Here is a 15068-nt window from a genome sequence, read left to right on the forward strand (position 1 = left end):
CTTTTTATCGCGGATTAAACCTGACGACTCACCTGGTGGAATGCCGGACAGACCGGCAAAGTGTGAATATGCCTCCAAGGGGAATGCGCCCGCCGGATGCATGAGTCGCTCATCGGATCTGTACGGCTGAAAGCCACTGCGCGCCAGCAGCTCCGGCTGCAACGCTGCCGTCTGTGGCGTGTGACTGAGTCGGGCAATCTTCTCCGGCGGCTGTGGCGATGGCGGCGAACGTTTCTTGTTGGCGGCCGCCGAACGATCTTCCACTGAGACACCACCGGACGACACAACGCCGCGTCCGGCCACCGAATTGAGTGGCACAGGTACAGGTCCGGCATTGCTTGGCGGTCCAGCGGCCACTGATGTGGGCACACTGCGATCCCTGGACACGCTGACCCCACCATCATCCTCCTCCTTGATGTCCGCCTGCTTGGCCAGGGTGCGCAACGCGGCCGCAAACGAGCCGCGTGCACTGGCCGCTGTGGCAGCATTGATAGCACCCGGGGGCACGCCCACTCCGACGCCTACGCCCGCTAACTGTTGCTGCACAGCCGCGGCCACAGCCTGTTGATGCGCCTGATGTTGCTGCTGCTGCTGTTGTTGTTGTTGCTGTTGTTGCGGCGACTGGGCGCCAATGTGGTTGGTGGGCAGGGCGTGATTCAGCAGTCCGCTGGAGGACGTCGGCGGCGCAGCTGGACTATTGGCAACCGAGGCACCGGGAATACTGCCAGAGTTGGGCGGCGTCTGCAGGTGATGCGGCACAGGTATATGCGGAGCTGGGCTCGTAGCTGGTCGCTTTTGTCCAGCCTTGGGCGGCACTGTAAGTAGAGGAGAGACGGCAAGGAATCTTTTAAATTTATGTCTTTGGTAATGAGTGCATTTCTTAATTGAGAAACCCAAGAAAATAATGTGATATAAACTGAACGATCTTAGATGGCTAATATAATTTTTTAGCTTATATTGAAGAATAACGTAAATTTGTTGTAGGTGCACTTTTAATTCAAAGTTGCATTTAACAGTTCTGCTTTTAACAATTAAAGTTAAATTTAGCGTGTCTAGCTTCAATATTCGACTGCAATATGAACGCTTTTTTTTATTCCCTCAATTTGAATAATCGAACACTCCCGAGAAATGGTTTTATCTTTTTATACACGCTACTCATAGGGTAGAAGGGTTATTATAACTACCAGGCAGGAGGAGTCATCTCCGACCCTAAAAAGTACATATATATATTCCTGATCAGCGTCAACAGCTGAGAGAATAGAACCATATCCAATTCTGTATCTCAGAGAGTATAAGAAATAGGGCTATCATTTTCTTATGGTAGCATTCGTTATATTTGCACGCAGAGCAAGACCCACACATCGATAAAAATCGAATAACAAGAGTAATTTTTAAGCTAATGTTTGGACTCTCGGTATACACAATAATAAATATAGTTTTTTTTTATTCCTGAACATTTGGTTGCGATCGCATAAAATGAAGTTATATAAGAAATACTTTTGTATGGAAGAAATTCCAACTTACTACGCGTCTTAGGTTGTTTTGGCTGACAATCTGGTATATTTTGCACTCTATGGTATATTTCGAATGCAGTCCTATATCAATATACCAAATATAGTCTTTGGTATTTTTTTTTTTAGAATTTTTGCTGTATTTAATATGTTGTTGTTGGTATGTTTGAAGTATATTATCATAATGTTGTGCTTTTATTGAGAAAGGATAGCCGATATCTAACTTGTTTTAAATAAGAGTTGACTTTAACTTTATTTAGATAGCATAATTAGTCAAAAAACCCAAAATAAGCGAGCATACGAAACAAATATTGGCCATTACTTATGGCTTACTTTTTTGTTGGTACAAGTCATAGAATAATATTGTATGTGGTCTCTAAGGCAGAAAGTGAGCAACATTAAGCGCAAAATTTAAGTGAAGCGACCTGGTTTTAAACCTTTTAGCTGTGGCTTAACAAGAGCGCTTCACGAGCAGGAACAGGAATTGCGGGCGTCGGGCGGATTTCCTGTGCTAATAACTGATTGATGTCGCTTCACTAACGGAGTTGACAGAGGTAAGTGCGGGCGGATGGGTAGATGGGGAGGAGACGGGCAAAAATTGCGCATACGCCTCAATGCATTTGCAACTGGTCCGGCTCATGGACCCGGGAACGAGACCAATGCAAGGATTTTGGATATTGAGTGAGACCAGTTGGATGGGAGGAGAGAGGAAGGGAGGTGGGAACGTCGCAAAATGCAAATGGGCGGGCGGCCTGAAACTTGAATTTCGGACATGAACACCCAGCCATGCACCTAACCAATTCGGAAAGAGGAGGAGGAGGATGAGAGAGGAGTGTATGTGTGTGTGTGTGTGCTTGCTGCTGGCCCACTGCTGGCTGTTGTGCTACCCCACGTGGTTTGTTCTTTTGAGGTCTTTTGCTCACGGCACAAAATTGCACGCCCAACGATTTTATCGATTCTTGTTTCTCGTTTCACTCCGGCCAAATTGCTTTCAGATATGACAGCCACGCCCTGTTGCACCGCCCCTTTCAGGTCAGTAGCAGCGCAGGTGCTCACAGACAGAAGCCTCAGCTCGCATTCAATGCCAGAATGGAATTTCCGATGATGACGACGACGTCGATGACGGTGACAAGGACTAAAACCATTTGCTGTGTTCTTTGTGCAACATGCCAGTTGAATGGCATCGTCACTTCGTTATCTCAGCAAACGATATTCCTCTGATCTAATTGTAAACTGAGCTGGATGCTCAGTTCAAAGTGATATTTAGATAGACACGTATATATTCTTAAATGCAATGTGAGTTTATTCAAAGTGACAAAAGTCAAATTGCCAAATCGTTGAAGTTTTCATTAAATGCACGAAATGCATTCGGAGAATTTTTATGTGCGTGCCACATGCAGTTGCAGTGGCAGTTGCCTCCTCCATACCTTCTCCTCATTCCACGTTTTTGAGAACAACAGCAACAGCCGTTGCCTAAGCTCCTAGTTGGATTGCTTGCTGATGCTGTTGCTGTTGAGGGAACATGGCTGGCATAGGCAAATTCTGTTGTTGGGACAAGCAGGCAGGCGGGTGGCATCCACATGCTGCATGGGGCATGCTTGGTATGTGTATTTACCAAACTAAACCGAAATAATGCCCGAAACTGCAGCAACAGCAACAGCAGCAGCAGCAACAACAATAGCGCGCTCTTCACAACAACAATAAAATGCCAACGAGTGCAAAAGCGAGCTGAGTCCCGATCCGTGTCCGTGTCCGTGTCGGTGTCCGTGTCCGTGCCTGTGCCCGGGCCTCACAAACCAAACAAAGGCGCCTCCGATTCCAGCGTATTTGCCAGTTTGCCTAACTGCGTGTGGGCCGACCTGGGAGTGGGTTGTTGCTGCTGCTACTGTTGCTGCAGCCATCTGATGCTGCGGATTGGCACCATGACTGTGTGTGTGTGTGTGTGCAACTAGCATTGGGACTACGTTGGATGGGAGAGAGAGAGAGGTGGGAGATGCGAACGCGACCTCTGTTGGTTTTCTGCTCGGCTCTACACTCGTCGCTCTTGTTTGCCATGAAATGCCTGTTTGTTTGCATGGGTTTTGTGTACTTCAACATGGCAGCCATTGCCACATTCCCCCCTCCCCCTCACCCTCCCTCCCATCACAGTCTGCTCCGCTGCTGCCTTGGAGACCTAGCTCTGTTTTTGCATTGAGCGGCGATTTGCTGGCATCAGCGTTATTTGCCGAATTTAATCAGAACACCAGCAGGAGAGAGTCCCTCTCCCCTCCCCTTCGACTCACCTCGTCTCGAATTATTTTGAATGGATATAACTCGATGCAACACGATTCGATTCTGAACGCAACTCAACTCATCGCAACACAACACAACTCAAACTGACTCGACTCTTAAAGGCATCGCATTCAATGCAATTCAGTTGCATGCATTTTTTTACCAACTCCACGCCAGTCAGTTGGCTTTGTAGTTTGCATTTTTCCCCATAACATTCCCGAATAGACTACGAATATTCTCTGGAATCTATCGAAATTATTCACAATTTGAATTCCGACATTCGTTGCATATTTCTATTATTTACAGTATTCTTTATAGTTTGTAGCCTATTTTTAGCGAGTGATTCTGAATTCAAAGTGGGTTGCAGTTGAGAGTTTACGTGTATTTTTTACCTTTAACAGGGCAATAATTTGCATATATTAAAAAATAAGCAAATTATTGCAAACAAAAAGTCATACGCTAGATGGCGCCTGTAACATTAAACAAGGAAAAATAACAAAGCGATGGTTTTTAGCTGTTAAAAAATAAGTAAATACTTCACACAAAAAATAGCTTTACCTACTAAAGTACATAATATTTTTATGAGAAGTCTTAAGTACATAACATGTTGTTAATAATATACGCTAGATGACGCCTGTTCACATTAAACAAGGATGAGAAGCAAAGCCATATTTTGCATCTGTTAAGAAATAAGTAAATACTTCACAACAAAATATCTTTATCTACCAAATTGCGTAATTTTTTTTTGATGAGAAGTCTTAAGTACATAATATGTTTCCAACAATATACGCTAGATGGCGCCAGAACAATCGTATTGTGGTCTGCTAAATGCAATACACAATTATATAATAACAATTACTTCATTGCATGATTTTAATCACTCGAATTAACTAATTTGTATTTAATTGATTTACTCTTTAATCTGGCTTTAATACTATCCACTTCGTTCGTTGCTTAATCTTGTGGCATCAACTGCAGTGTGCATTGACTTTTGGTTATTGCATTTGGTTAATTTGCCGATGCAAATGCAATTTTGTGCAAAAGTCATTTAAATGGACTTGCCATTGCAACGAAAGCAGAGGCAACCACACTACGATACACCACATAACAACACAAATCATAACTGCAAATAAATAAATGCTGAATAAATTAGGCACACTTCATATTGTGCTCAATGTTATTGTTGCTGTTGTTGTTGTTGCTATTGCTGTGTGGCATTTGTCACATTTCAATGCTGCGAAATTGGTTTTCTCGCTCGGGTAAATTAAAATGTCACCACTCGAAATGGCCAAAATGCAGGCGGGGGGCATTCAACCAAATAACCAACCCATCGACTGACCGACAGACCAAATATATATCCAACCATTCAACCTTATCCACTGCCTCCTGATACTCTCTTTCTACCTCACCCATTTAAATAGCAGTTTCCAGCATCGGATTCCTTTTGTGAGATGAGGATGTGGCAGTCGCCGGTTGCATGCGATTATTCCACCACAACTAATTACAGTGGCAAACGGTGATGTTGCTGCCACTGCCACTGCCACTGCTACACATTCCTCACCTCACCTCACCTCCTGTCTGTGTCCGTGTGGCCAGAGCATGTTTAGGTCAGCCACAGCACATTCACAAGGAGTGCAATCGAGCGAAGCATGAATAATTTATTTAATAAATACATTCACAATTAAATCAATTGCGAAATTGTGAGGCCAGGCATGCTATGTCATTGTCCAAGTGCCATCAGGGTATGTGGTGTGTGGCATTCAGCATGCGGCATGCGGCATTCAGCATACAGCATTCCACATTCCACATTCGACATGTTACAAGTGCCAAGTGGGCAGCAGGACATTATCGAGTGCCAGGTCACCATGATCTAAAATTCAAATGATGCTTAGGGACAGGCGGCGGAAACTAAATAAAAGATATAATTAGACACACGACTGCTAAACACTCTGTACAGCATTTTACACAAAATAGCGTATAATTGAAGTTATATAAAACATAGCATACTTTTTGAGGTACATGTTTTATTGTAATGTAATTGAAGTTATTAAAAAAACAGCATACATATAGAAGAAAATGATTAATTTTTGTTTGACAAAGTGGAATACAATTGAAGTTAAAGAAAATGTAGCCTACTTTTCAGGGCAGTGGAGAGTTAGCCCTGAAAATTGAGTATATAAACATAGCATACTTTTTGGGGCAGTCGCAAGTTTAGAAATTTTCAACATGGTGGATAATTGAAGTGACAAAAATTAAACTAATTTTATGGACCAGCATTTTGTGGACCACACAAAATGGACAATATTTGAAGTTATATATAATATACTATACTTTTTAATGTATAATTGTAGTTAATATGCTTAGCATTCATATTAAGGAAAAAGATAATTTTCGCTTTGGCAAAATGGAGTACAATGGAAGTTAAAGTAGGTAGGCAGCAGTAGGCTGGCAATATTAAAATGGAGTATAACTATAGTTAAAAACATAGCACATTTTTTTGGAGCACTCGTTAATTTAACATTTTCCAATATGGCGGATAATTGAAGTGACAATGGTAACATTAGTGAGTGGTATTTCACCTGAAATATGCCTGAGAGTCGATCCCTTCTTAAATTCAAAATGATCATGTAACATATGAAGGATATGTATTTTCATTTGTTTCAGAAATCATATTAGCGAAGTGCTTCAAGTTTTACTTCGCGATGCAATCGAGAGCTGCTCAAGTAATTCAACTATTACATTACATAACAAAGTTACTTAATTGATAATGCGACTAAACAAACTCTCTTGTTCAAGTTCAATAAAATACGAATACCAATTCGATCCACATGTGACTCTCTAATTAACAGAGGACCACTCTCCACTGCTTATTAAACATTCAGCTATTTATGTACTAGTAATCTGTGAAATTGCATGTTTAACCGACAGCAGCCAAGTGAGCGGGGGAAACACAACGCAGAAGAGGAACTAAATTAATTATAAATTAAGTTTGATTTGCTGCTCCTGTATGTATGTGTGTGTGTGTGTGTGTGTGCGTGTGAGTTTAGTCCTGCGGCACTTGCTGCATTGCGAACGAATCGTCAACTGCTTCAAACAGGCTGCGACTGCGGTTTCATATGCAATTATTTGCCGTTACGTCGTCGTTGCCGTCCACTTCTGCATTAGCATCGTTGGAGCTCGCAAAGCGGCGTCTCTGTGGCGCTGACGACGACGACGACGTCGACAGTAGCAGCTGGCCTTTTGTATAGAGTTCCGGTTGTGACCCAGGTCACCACAATTGTCCCCAGGCCGCTCAATGGGAAGCAGAAGCAGCAGCAGCAGTCGCTAACCAAAACTCCTCCCGGACACGTCTCTATCGCCATCGCCGTCACCGTCGCCATCTCGGTCTGCAGCTTGACCAGGCCCAGAGTCTGGTTAGTTTGCAGCTCATGCATTAATTATTGCTGGGCTCTTGCGGTCAACATGGTCACATGACCACATGGCACTACAATCGAACGGTTCAGGCAAAGGCAAGTCGCTTAACCGCTGACCAGGGCCAATAGAGAAGCATTCGAGATGAGAATCAACGGGGGATAAAGGGGGGTAGAGGAAGGTACACATACACTCCAACAAATCCCTGGCAAAAGCCTCGCAACGGGACGCACAAATGTTGCCATCAATTTTGGCTGGCCTCCTTCTCCTCCTCCTCCTCCCCAGTGGTTGCTGGCTGAGAATGGGCCGCAGTCACGCCTTCATTTAACTAACTGAAATTGCCAAAATTTCATTGGGCTGCAGTGTATGTGTGTGTGTGAGTGGGGACAGTAATATGATTGCCAGACCCACACACAAACACACACTCTACAACACATTTACACGATGCACATGCATTTTGGATGCCGGCAAACGGAACTGCTAAACAAACAAAGGCAACAACAAATAAATATGCATAATAATTTCATAAATTAAATCATGCATTTGCACCACTCCAATTCCAATTCCAAATCCAATTCCAATGCGATTCACATTCCCATCCGCGGTGCAACACAAGATGTGGCAACTATTGAAAACTCGATGCCACCAAACAATGCTCTCAAGTTTTAGTTTGAAATACGTAAAATAATCGAAACGTAATTCTCATTATTAAAATTGTAGTCATTATTATTAAACAAAATATCTGTTCTAATGCTTATTTCATTATTATGAAAAAGGCATTCGGTTTTTGTTTCTCTTTCCGAATTGTACTTTTTATAATCAATGTTATTAAATATCTTAAATTTGTGGTGTGCTGGGTCACAATTGAAATCGATTACATGATGTTTCAGTTTGATAATACTAACGGATTGTGGACGGATTGTAGACATATTTTTCACTATCGACAAAAACTTTGAATTATTTGAAAACTGTGATGTATATCGACAAAAAAAATTAATCGCTTTTGAAATGTTGTAGAATGTACCAGTAGGAAACCTCTTTATGGATATCTAAAAAAATAATAAAACTCAAAACTTAAACATTTTATCTAAATTGCATTGATTCAAAAGAAGTAATACAGCAAGATACGGTTACAAAAAAAAGTGAAAAACAAAAGTAATATATCGCAAAAATACAAAAACTATAATATATATAGTATATCGATATACTACCATATTCCAAATATACCATAGAGTACACAATATACCATATTTTCAAACAAAGCTATTAATACCAGACTGCAGCAGTCCTTTTTATACACCTCTAGGGTGTTAACACTGATCGAATATAGACTTCGTGGAGTTGGAAGTGCCTGTTACATACATAACAGAAAGTATAATACCCTACACCCTATTGAATGACGGGTATAAAAATGCTAAAAAAAAAAATTCTTAGCAAAACTCTCTCAACTATTTGCTAATATATGCAGTATCGAACTCAATAATATATTCCTGTTTTATTTAAAATTTATTTACCTAAATCACTCACGTAACAGTCCACCTGCTAATTTTGCACAAAATATGCAAAAAACAACCCATAAAAGATTTGATTTTTATTTGACGAATTGAGAACAGTTTTTTAATTGTATACGACATGTTTTTAGTACATGTTTAGTTTGTATATAAAACACATGCAAATAGTTTCTTGAAATGTATAATTAAAAAAAAACAGAATGCGAATTTCCCAGGCGAGTGGCACAACAAATGTTCGCTGCAGTTGGTAATTAATGCGATTTCAACGAAAACAGCGTCTAAACATTCCGCCCATAAAAGAACTACAAACAACAAACAAATAAACAAATGAAACCATATCTCAGTAGGTGGCAATTAAAATTAGCGTGCAAAAGTTTCTAAAGAATATCCATTGGTCAGCTATTAAATTAATGTCATAGAATTAGTTTACAATCGAACAATCGAAAATGCAAATGTAGTTCAGCGTCAAGTCGAGGAATGCTTTTAATTAATTGGAAAACCGAGAGAATATTCGAGACATTTTCAGCTTCACAAAGCTTGCAAATATCCTGCACACAGGACACAAGAGGAGGACGTGGAAGCAAGAAGTGGAAGAAGTAAGAAAATGTTTGCAACACAATTTAAATACTTTCAGTCGCATTCTGGCGAGCATTCTGGATACAAGAGGGTTTCTGTCTGCCTGCCTGACACAGTGAGAAATAATCTTGCACAAGCACAAAATTCCTGCTGCTTCGCTCTCTCTCTCTCGCTCTCTTTCTCTCTGTGTCCTTGTCGTGTGTTCTACGTTTGCCTATGCCTTCGTTGCCATTGCTCGACAATGTCTGCGGCATGTCCAGAATGCAGGAATTCCACACTGAAATTCCCCGCACGCGCGCTAAGAAATGCACAACTTCCATAGGATTCCAAGTGCAAAACGCATTCATGGCAAGCATAAATGAAATTCCTGCCAGGACCAAACAAATGGCTCCTTCGACTGCCTGAATAGTTGTGCTTGCCTCCGTCCAACCTTGCTCGCTAGGTGTGAACATCCAAAACGTTGTTGAGCTTCAGCCTCTGTTTTAGCAAACTCATTTTTCAGGTTTTTTTTTTGGTTTTAATAGAAGTAACTATGACAAGGTGCTGATTATGCGTTAATGTGAATTAAAGCAGAAGGATCAGGACAGTGGATACAGACAGTATTTAGTTAGTCAGTATTATTAAGACTTCCGTGTATTCTATTTTTAAATTAATAATAAGTTTTGTGACTGCAGGAAATGTATGTAACAGGCAGACGGATCTTCATCAGCCGAGATGATTTAGCCATGGTTGTCGTAAATATAACTTTCGGTATTTCTAAGTATTTTTTGGGAATATTAATTCATATTTTGTTTTACTTTAATTGTAAATGGGTCGAGCACAATCTAATGTGGCTTTCTTGTTAAAGTTTTGTATTATTTCATTAGTTTACAACTTATTGAAGAGTTTATCAAGTTTCTGTAGTAAAAGTCTGTCAGCATTTCAGACAGTCTTTTTATATGCTTCCCATCCACTATAATCTCTACAACCAAATGTGTTCTAGCTGATTAGCAATGCAGTCTCAATGGCTTGGGCGGAGCACACACAAAAACAGCAATCAAATGCAAAAAGTTTTGCAGCAATAAAACCGAGTGACGAGTGTTAAAGAGACAAAGTAGAAAGATATAAGGACAAAAAAAAAAAACGCAGCATCAACTGCAACAGCATATGCCGAGAACATGCCCGCAAAGTACGAAAAGATACTTGCTTAACTGCCTCATGAGGCAACTTCAACTGCAGCATCAACGTGTGTGCGAGAGAAAAGCGATGCTGCCACAAGCTGTGACTTGTGCAAGTGTCCTTTTGGCACAGCTCAAGAACTCAGCAGGGGAGTCAGCTCTCGTTCACGTTTTGCAACTCGCTCTTGAGTCCTTGACGCAACTCACTTGTCTGACTGCCTCCCATGGAGTAAGTATCTGCATCTGTATCTATGGTATATTTGCAGCTGCCTATCGCATTTGTATCTTTCCTGAGAGTTGGAAATTTATTCAGGTTTTCTTTGTGCAAAACATTTCTTGCATTGTTTTTTTTTTGTCCTTTTGTGCCTTTTGGTTATGCCATCCCAATCAGCTTATGGTTCAGAGGAGCAATAAAATTCACCTATTGTCACCTCTTATTGCCTGTTTCGGTGTTAAGGCATCTAAAATCCTGCTTCATCATCGTCTGCCTTCAATTACTACGGATAATACTTACAGTAGCTGCTAATCGTTAGCGTACCATTCAATCACAATTTTTAAACAACTGTAACTCACCTGAAATGATAAGAAGATTTGCGGAGACAATTAGTAAACATGACAATAATAAGTGAAGAAAAGATTTTTCATAAAATTCAAAGAATATTTAAGACAGCATTTGATGTGGTAATCAAAGGAAACTCTCATTTTTTGTCACTCGAGCACTCGAGGAAACTAAACACAATCTGCGCCCGATCTTATAGTAGCTGCTTGGCTGGGCATTATTGGCCAATTCATGCGAAGCCCCGCATCCGGGTTCTAAGACTCGGAATTTGTTGTGGCCAACTAATTCCGCAAATCCCTGCAAATGTTTCACAGGATTTCTGCCATCGAATTGGTTTTTCCTTTTATGACCACCACACACATACAGTGTGTGTGTTTAGCACAGTAGCCCGACATTGTAATGCCTAATTTTGTTGTGAATCCGAAAGCCAACCTAAGCCAAGCCCAGTCCAAGGGTATGCGACCAGCAAGCAACAAGGACGAAGACATAGGACGCAGGACGAGCACTTTGTTAATCCCGTATTTATGCGCAATTACGTATTTTTCGCATTAGTCAGCCAAGCAGTCAGTGAGACGAAACAAGACGAGACGAGTCGAGTTGACTCAAGTCGAGAATGAGGAAGGGGAAAGGGAACAGGATAAGTGCGAGGCGACCCTCGTGGGTTGTCGTCCTTTGAGCACATCCAAGCAAGCAGCATCCTTTCCTCTCACTCTCTCATTCTCTTCTGGCTGTTTATCCTTTCCCTGCTATCGTCACGTTATGACTGCGACTATGACTACAGCTCAGCCTCAGTCGCAGTCTCAGTCTCAGTCGAGTTCCCTTTCTTCGTCTCCATCATCCTCACCATCTACGGCTTTAACTCGAGCTGCCTTTTCTTTTGGCTTAGCGCAGTCGCCTTTGTTGTCCTGCTGCTCTTTATCTTTTGCCAGTGAAAGGCGTTTCTATTTCGCCTTCGCCTTTACCATCGTCGTCGTCGTCGTCATCGTCATTCACAGCCAGCTGCCGTGTGCCGTGTGTTTTCCTGCATCTTTTCCCCCGGTTCTGCTCGGTTTCATTGCTTGCCTCTCTTTCTCTCTCTCTCTTCTTCCCTCTTGCTCATTCAGTGTCTGCTTCTTTGTTCCCGTTTACCCCGCCTCCGTTTCCCTTGTCTCTGCCCTTTTTGCTTTGCTTTCCTACTGTGCCATGCCGTGCCGTGCCGTGGCTTGTCTTGTCTTGAGTCATTTACTTTTTACTGCCGCATAATATTGTCCCGATTAGCACAAACACAACGTTTTACCACAAAATCATCATCATTAGTGACGCTAACGCAAACGCCTGGGCTCAGCCCGGACACAGACAAGCACACACACACACACAGCCAGAGACCCTTGTCTGCGCATCTAAGCGACAGTGGGGTTGATCACTTTACAAACTGGTATGAATATCGAACATTGAAAGGTGGAAAAGTGGTAAAATAGAGCTTAATAAATTTAAATGGTTAGTTAGTCAATGACGCAGTCAGAAAGATATTTAGATTTATTAATCTGTTTGAAATGAAAAGTTCAAAAGTTTCCCAATAAATTTTAAATGATTGTAACTACAAAAAAAAGCTATACCTTTAGCTTTTATAGACCCTTACTATATGTATATGACATTTTGAATTGTATATACCAAGTATATAAAACATACTGAATATATAATTAAGTACATTTTATAATACAGTATATTTTATGTACTAATTACACAATACAATACATTTTACAATATAGTATATTTTATATACTAAATATATATCATAGTATATTTTATATACTAAATATATTTTTAATTGCATATCCCAAGTATATTAAGTACATTTTCCTAATTTTTCAAATACTTTACTTTAGTTTTATTCATCTCTTTAAGTTCATATAAAATGAACCTTTATTAATTCTAAACATTTGATTAAATAAAGACTTCAAAAAACTAATAAATTTAATAACTCAAACTACATTCTGGAATTATATGGTGATTAAATAGATTCCTTATTTGGACCTTAGCCCTTTGAAATCTTAATCAGTTTTACTTCAAGTAGCCAACTTATCAGCAGGTTAATACGTAACTATTTCCATATACAGTCATCATTTATTATTCTAAGTTGGAATTAACTTGCTTCCATTTATCACACATTACGCGGAATAAAATGCGCATTCGTCCCACTGTTTTGAGGACGCAACAAAGCAGAAACTCGGCACGAATTGGCAAGGACGACGACAACAGCGCAGCCCCAGCACGAACAAGGAGATGAAGACGGCAGCGTCTGTGGCAGTGGCAACAACCAGAAACAGAGACAGAGGCAAAGCCAGAGACTGTGGCAGCGACAGCGGCAGTAAAATAAGCAGCAGGCGTCTATTATGCGAAGGCATCATTTAAGGGGATTATTTTATTTGGGCTCTAAACAATAAAGTGGGTTTATTAAAGGCAGCCGCCATTGGCACCGTCAGGAGCAGCAGCAGCAGCAGGACGACTGTCTGCCATTGTGAGTGTGTGTGTGTGTGTGTGGCGTTTGTATCTGTGTCTGTGTTGGTCCTGTAGCTGTGGGGGGACTTTTGTTTGGACCGCGCGAAACGGGGAAGGAGAACGGAGTGGACCGTCGCGCTTACAAAAGATGTTGCGCTATAAAAGTGCAAAAATGTGTTTTTCGCTCTTAAAAGTGCCCTCCTCAAGCAAACCCGCCCTCCCGCATTCCCCTCCCCACGCATCATTTTTGTACTGCTGCTAGACCCCCAAGGACCTCCCCCGCTCTCAATTGTGGGAGAGAGAGAGCGTTCTTTATTATTTGTGCAACTGTTTGTACAGTTGCGTAAAATGACGCCCTGCAACTGTGTGCTTTCTTCTTCTGCTTGCTGCAGCTACTCTGCTGCTACTCTCTCGACAGGACCTCGTTCTTATCCTTTGTGAGTAGCAGCGTAGTATTCCCAGTTGTGTTGCTCGCTTCCGTTGTACGTCTTGTGCCTTGCGCCTTGTAAATATCAAGCAATGATTTTTCAATTAACTTTTAATACCTCTATTATGATAATGCCATACGCCCACATTCTTCTATCAAGTACTTTAGTTATAACGAGCAAATTATTCGAGAATTTGCCAACGATGTACTTGCTGTAAATAGTCTCTGAATATATTCAGCGTTTTTGTTGCTTTAATGATTGCGTATTAATTAAATACCGCTGGGACTAGCAACTTACTTAATACTAATCTGCTTAGCTTATGCTATAAATACGATTTTGTGGGTGGAGAACAACTAATTAAAAACTTCGTTAAGAGACTCTAACAAAAGACATTTGTTAAAGCTAATGTTTGAATTGAATTCAAGCATTATAATTTGTTTGATATTATTTCGTATTTACCCACTTGCATACAGATTTTCAAGCACCTATTATTCTCTAATTTACCAACTCGAATTGAGTGCTCTGCTCCGTATTATGAATCATAATTGATTCAAAGTGAAGGCGACAAGTGACAAATGAGTGCAAGGCAAATACTTAAACTTTCCCGTCAACTTGCCACTTGGTAAGCTGATCAACTGCTCACAAATTAGTTTGCTTGACCAAAAATCCCCAAAATCCCCAAACTCACACACACACACACACACACAGAGAGACATACCCGAAGATACATAGACAATACTTGTGAAGTTTGGAACTGAAAACTTCAACACGAAAGTAACCAAAGTTCAAACAGTGCAAACTTTTTGGACAATTCGTTGAGGCCACATACAGGGTGTTCCAAATCAGAGAAAAAAGAAGAGAGAAAAAAGGTTAAGTGAAACGAACTCCGAGTGCACAAGGGTATGTGGCACTGGGAGCATGGGGCATGGGGCACTGGGGGCATGTCCAGGGGGCGTGCGTGTGTGCATAAAACTGACAAAAACTCCAAGCCACAAAATGAAAACTTTTGGAAAAGTGTCTGTGGTTGTTACTGTTGTTGTTGTTGTTGTTGGTTGTGAGGGGCAGGCGGCAGAAGTCGACAAGGAAAACCCCGAAATTTCCATAAGCAAACAGCGATTTTGAAAATTCTATTTTATGCTGTATTAAATTTGGTTGCTTTGCCAAGT

The 15068-nt window shown here is 41.1% G+C and overlaps 1 protein-coding gene across 6 annotated transcripts in view; it reads right to left on the minus strand.

The window, feature by feature from the left end:
- Positions 1–15068, minus strand: part of LOC133844225 (uncharacterized) — a 93095-nt gene that overhangs the window by 3442 nt on the left and 74585 nt on the right. For 5 of the 6 annotated variants that reach the window (XM_062278134.1, XM_062278131.1, XM_062278133.1 and 2 more), the window contains exon 12: positions 33–815. In XM_062278134.1, coding sequence (XP_062134118.1) covers positions 33–815 — 783 coding nt within the window. Of the gene's footprint in view, positions 1–32; positions 816–10951; positions 11011–15068 lie in introns of those variants that run through there. The other variant, XM_062278137.1, reaches the window with a different exon arrangement.

This window comes from Drosophila sulfurigaster, chromosome 3 (genome assembly GCF_023558435.1).
Source record: "Drosophila sulfurigaster albostrigata strain 15112-1811.04 chromosome 3, ASM2355843v2, whole genome shotgun sequence".
Lineage (NCBI taxonomy): Eukaryota > Metazoa > Arthropoda > Insecta > Diptera > Drosophilidae > Drosophila > Drosophila sulfurigaster.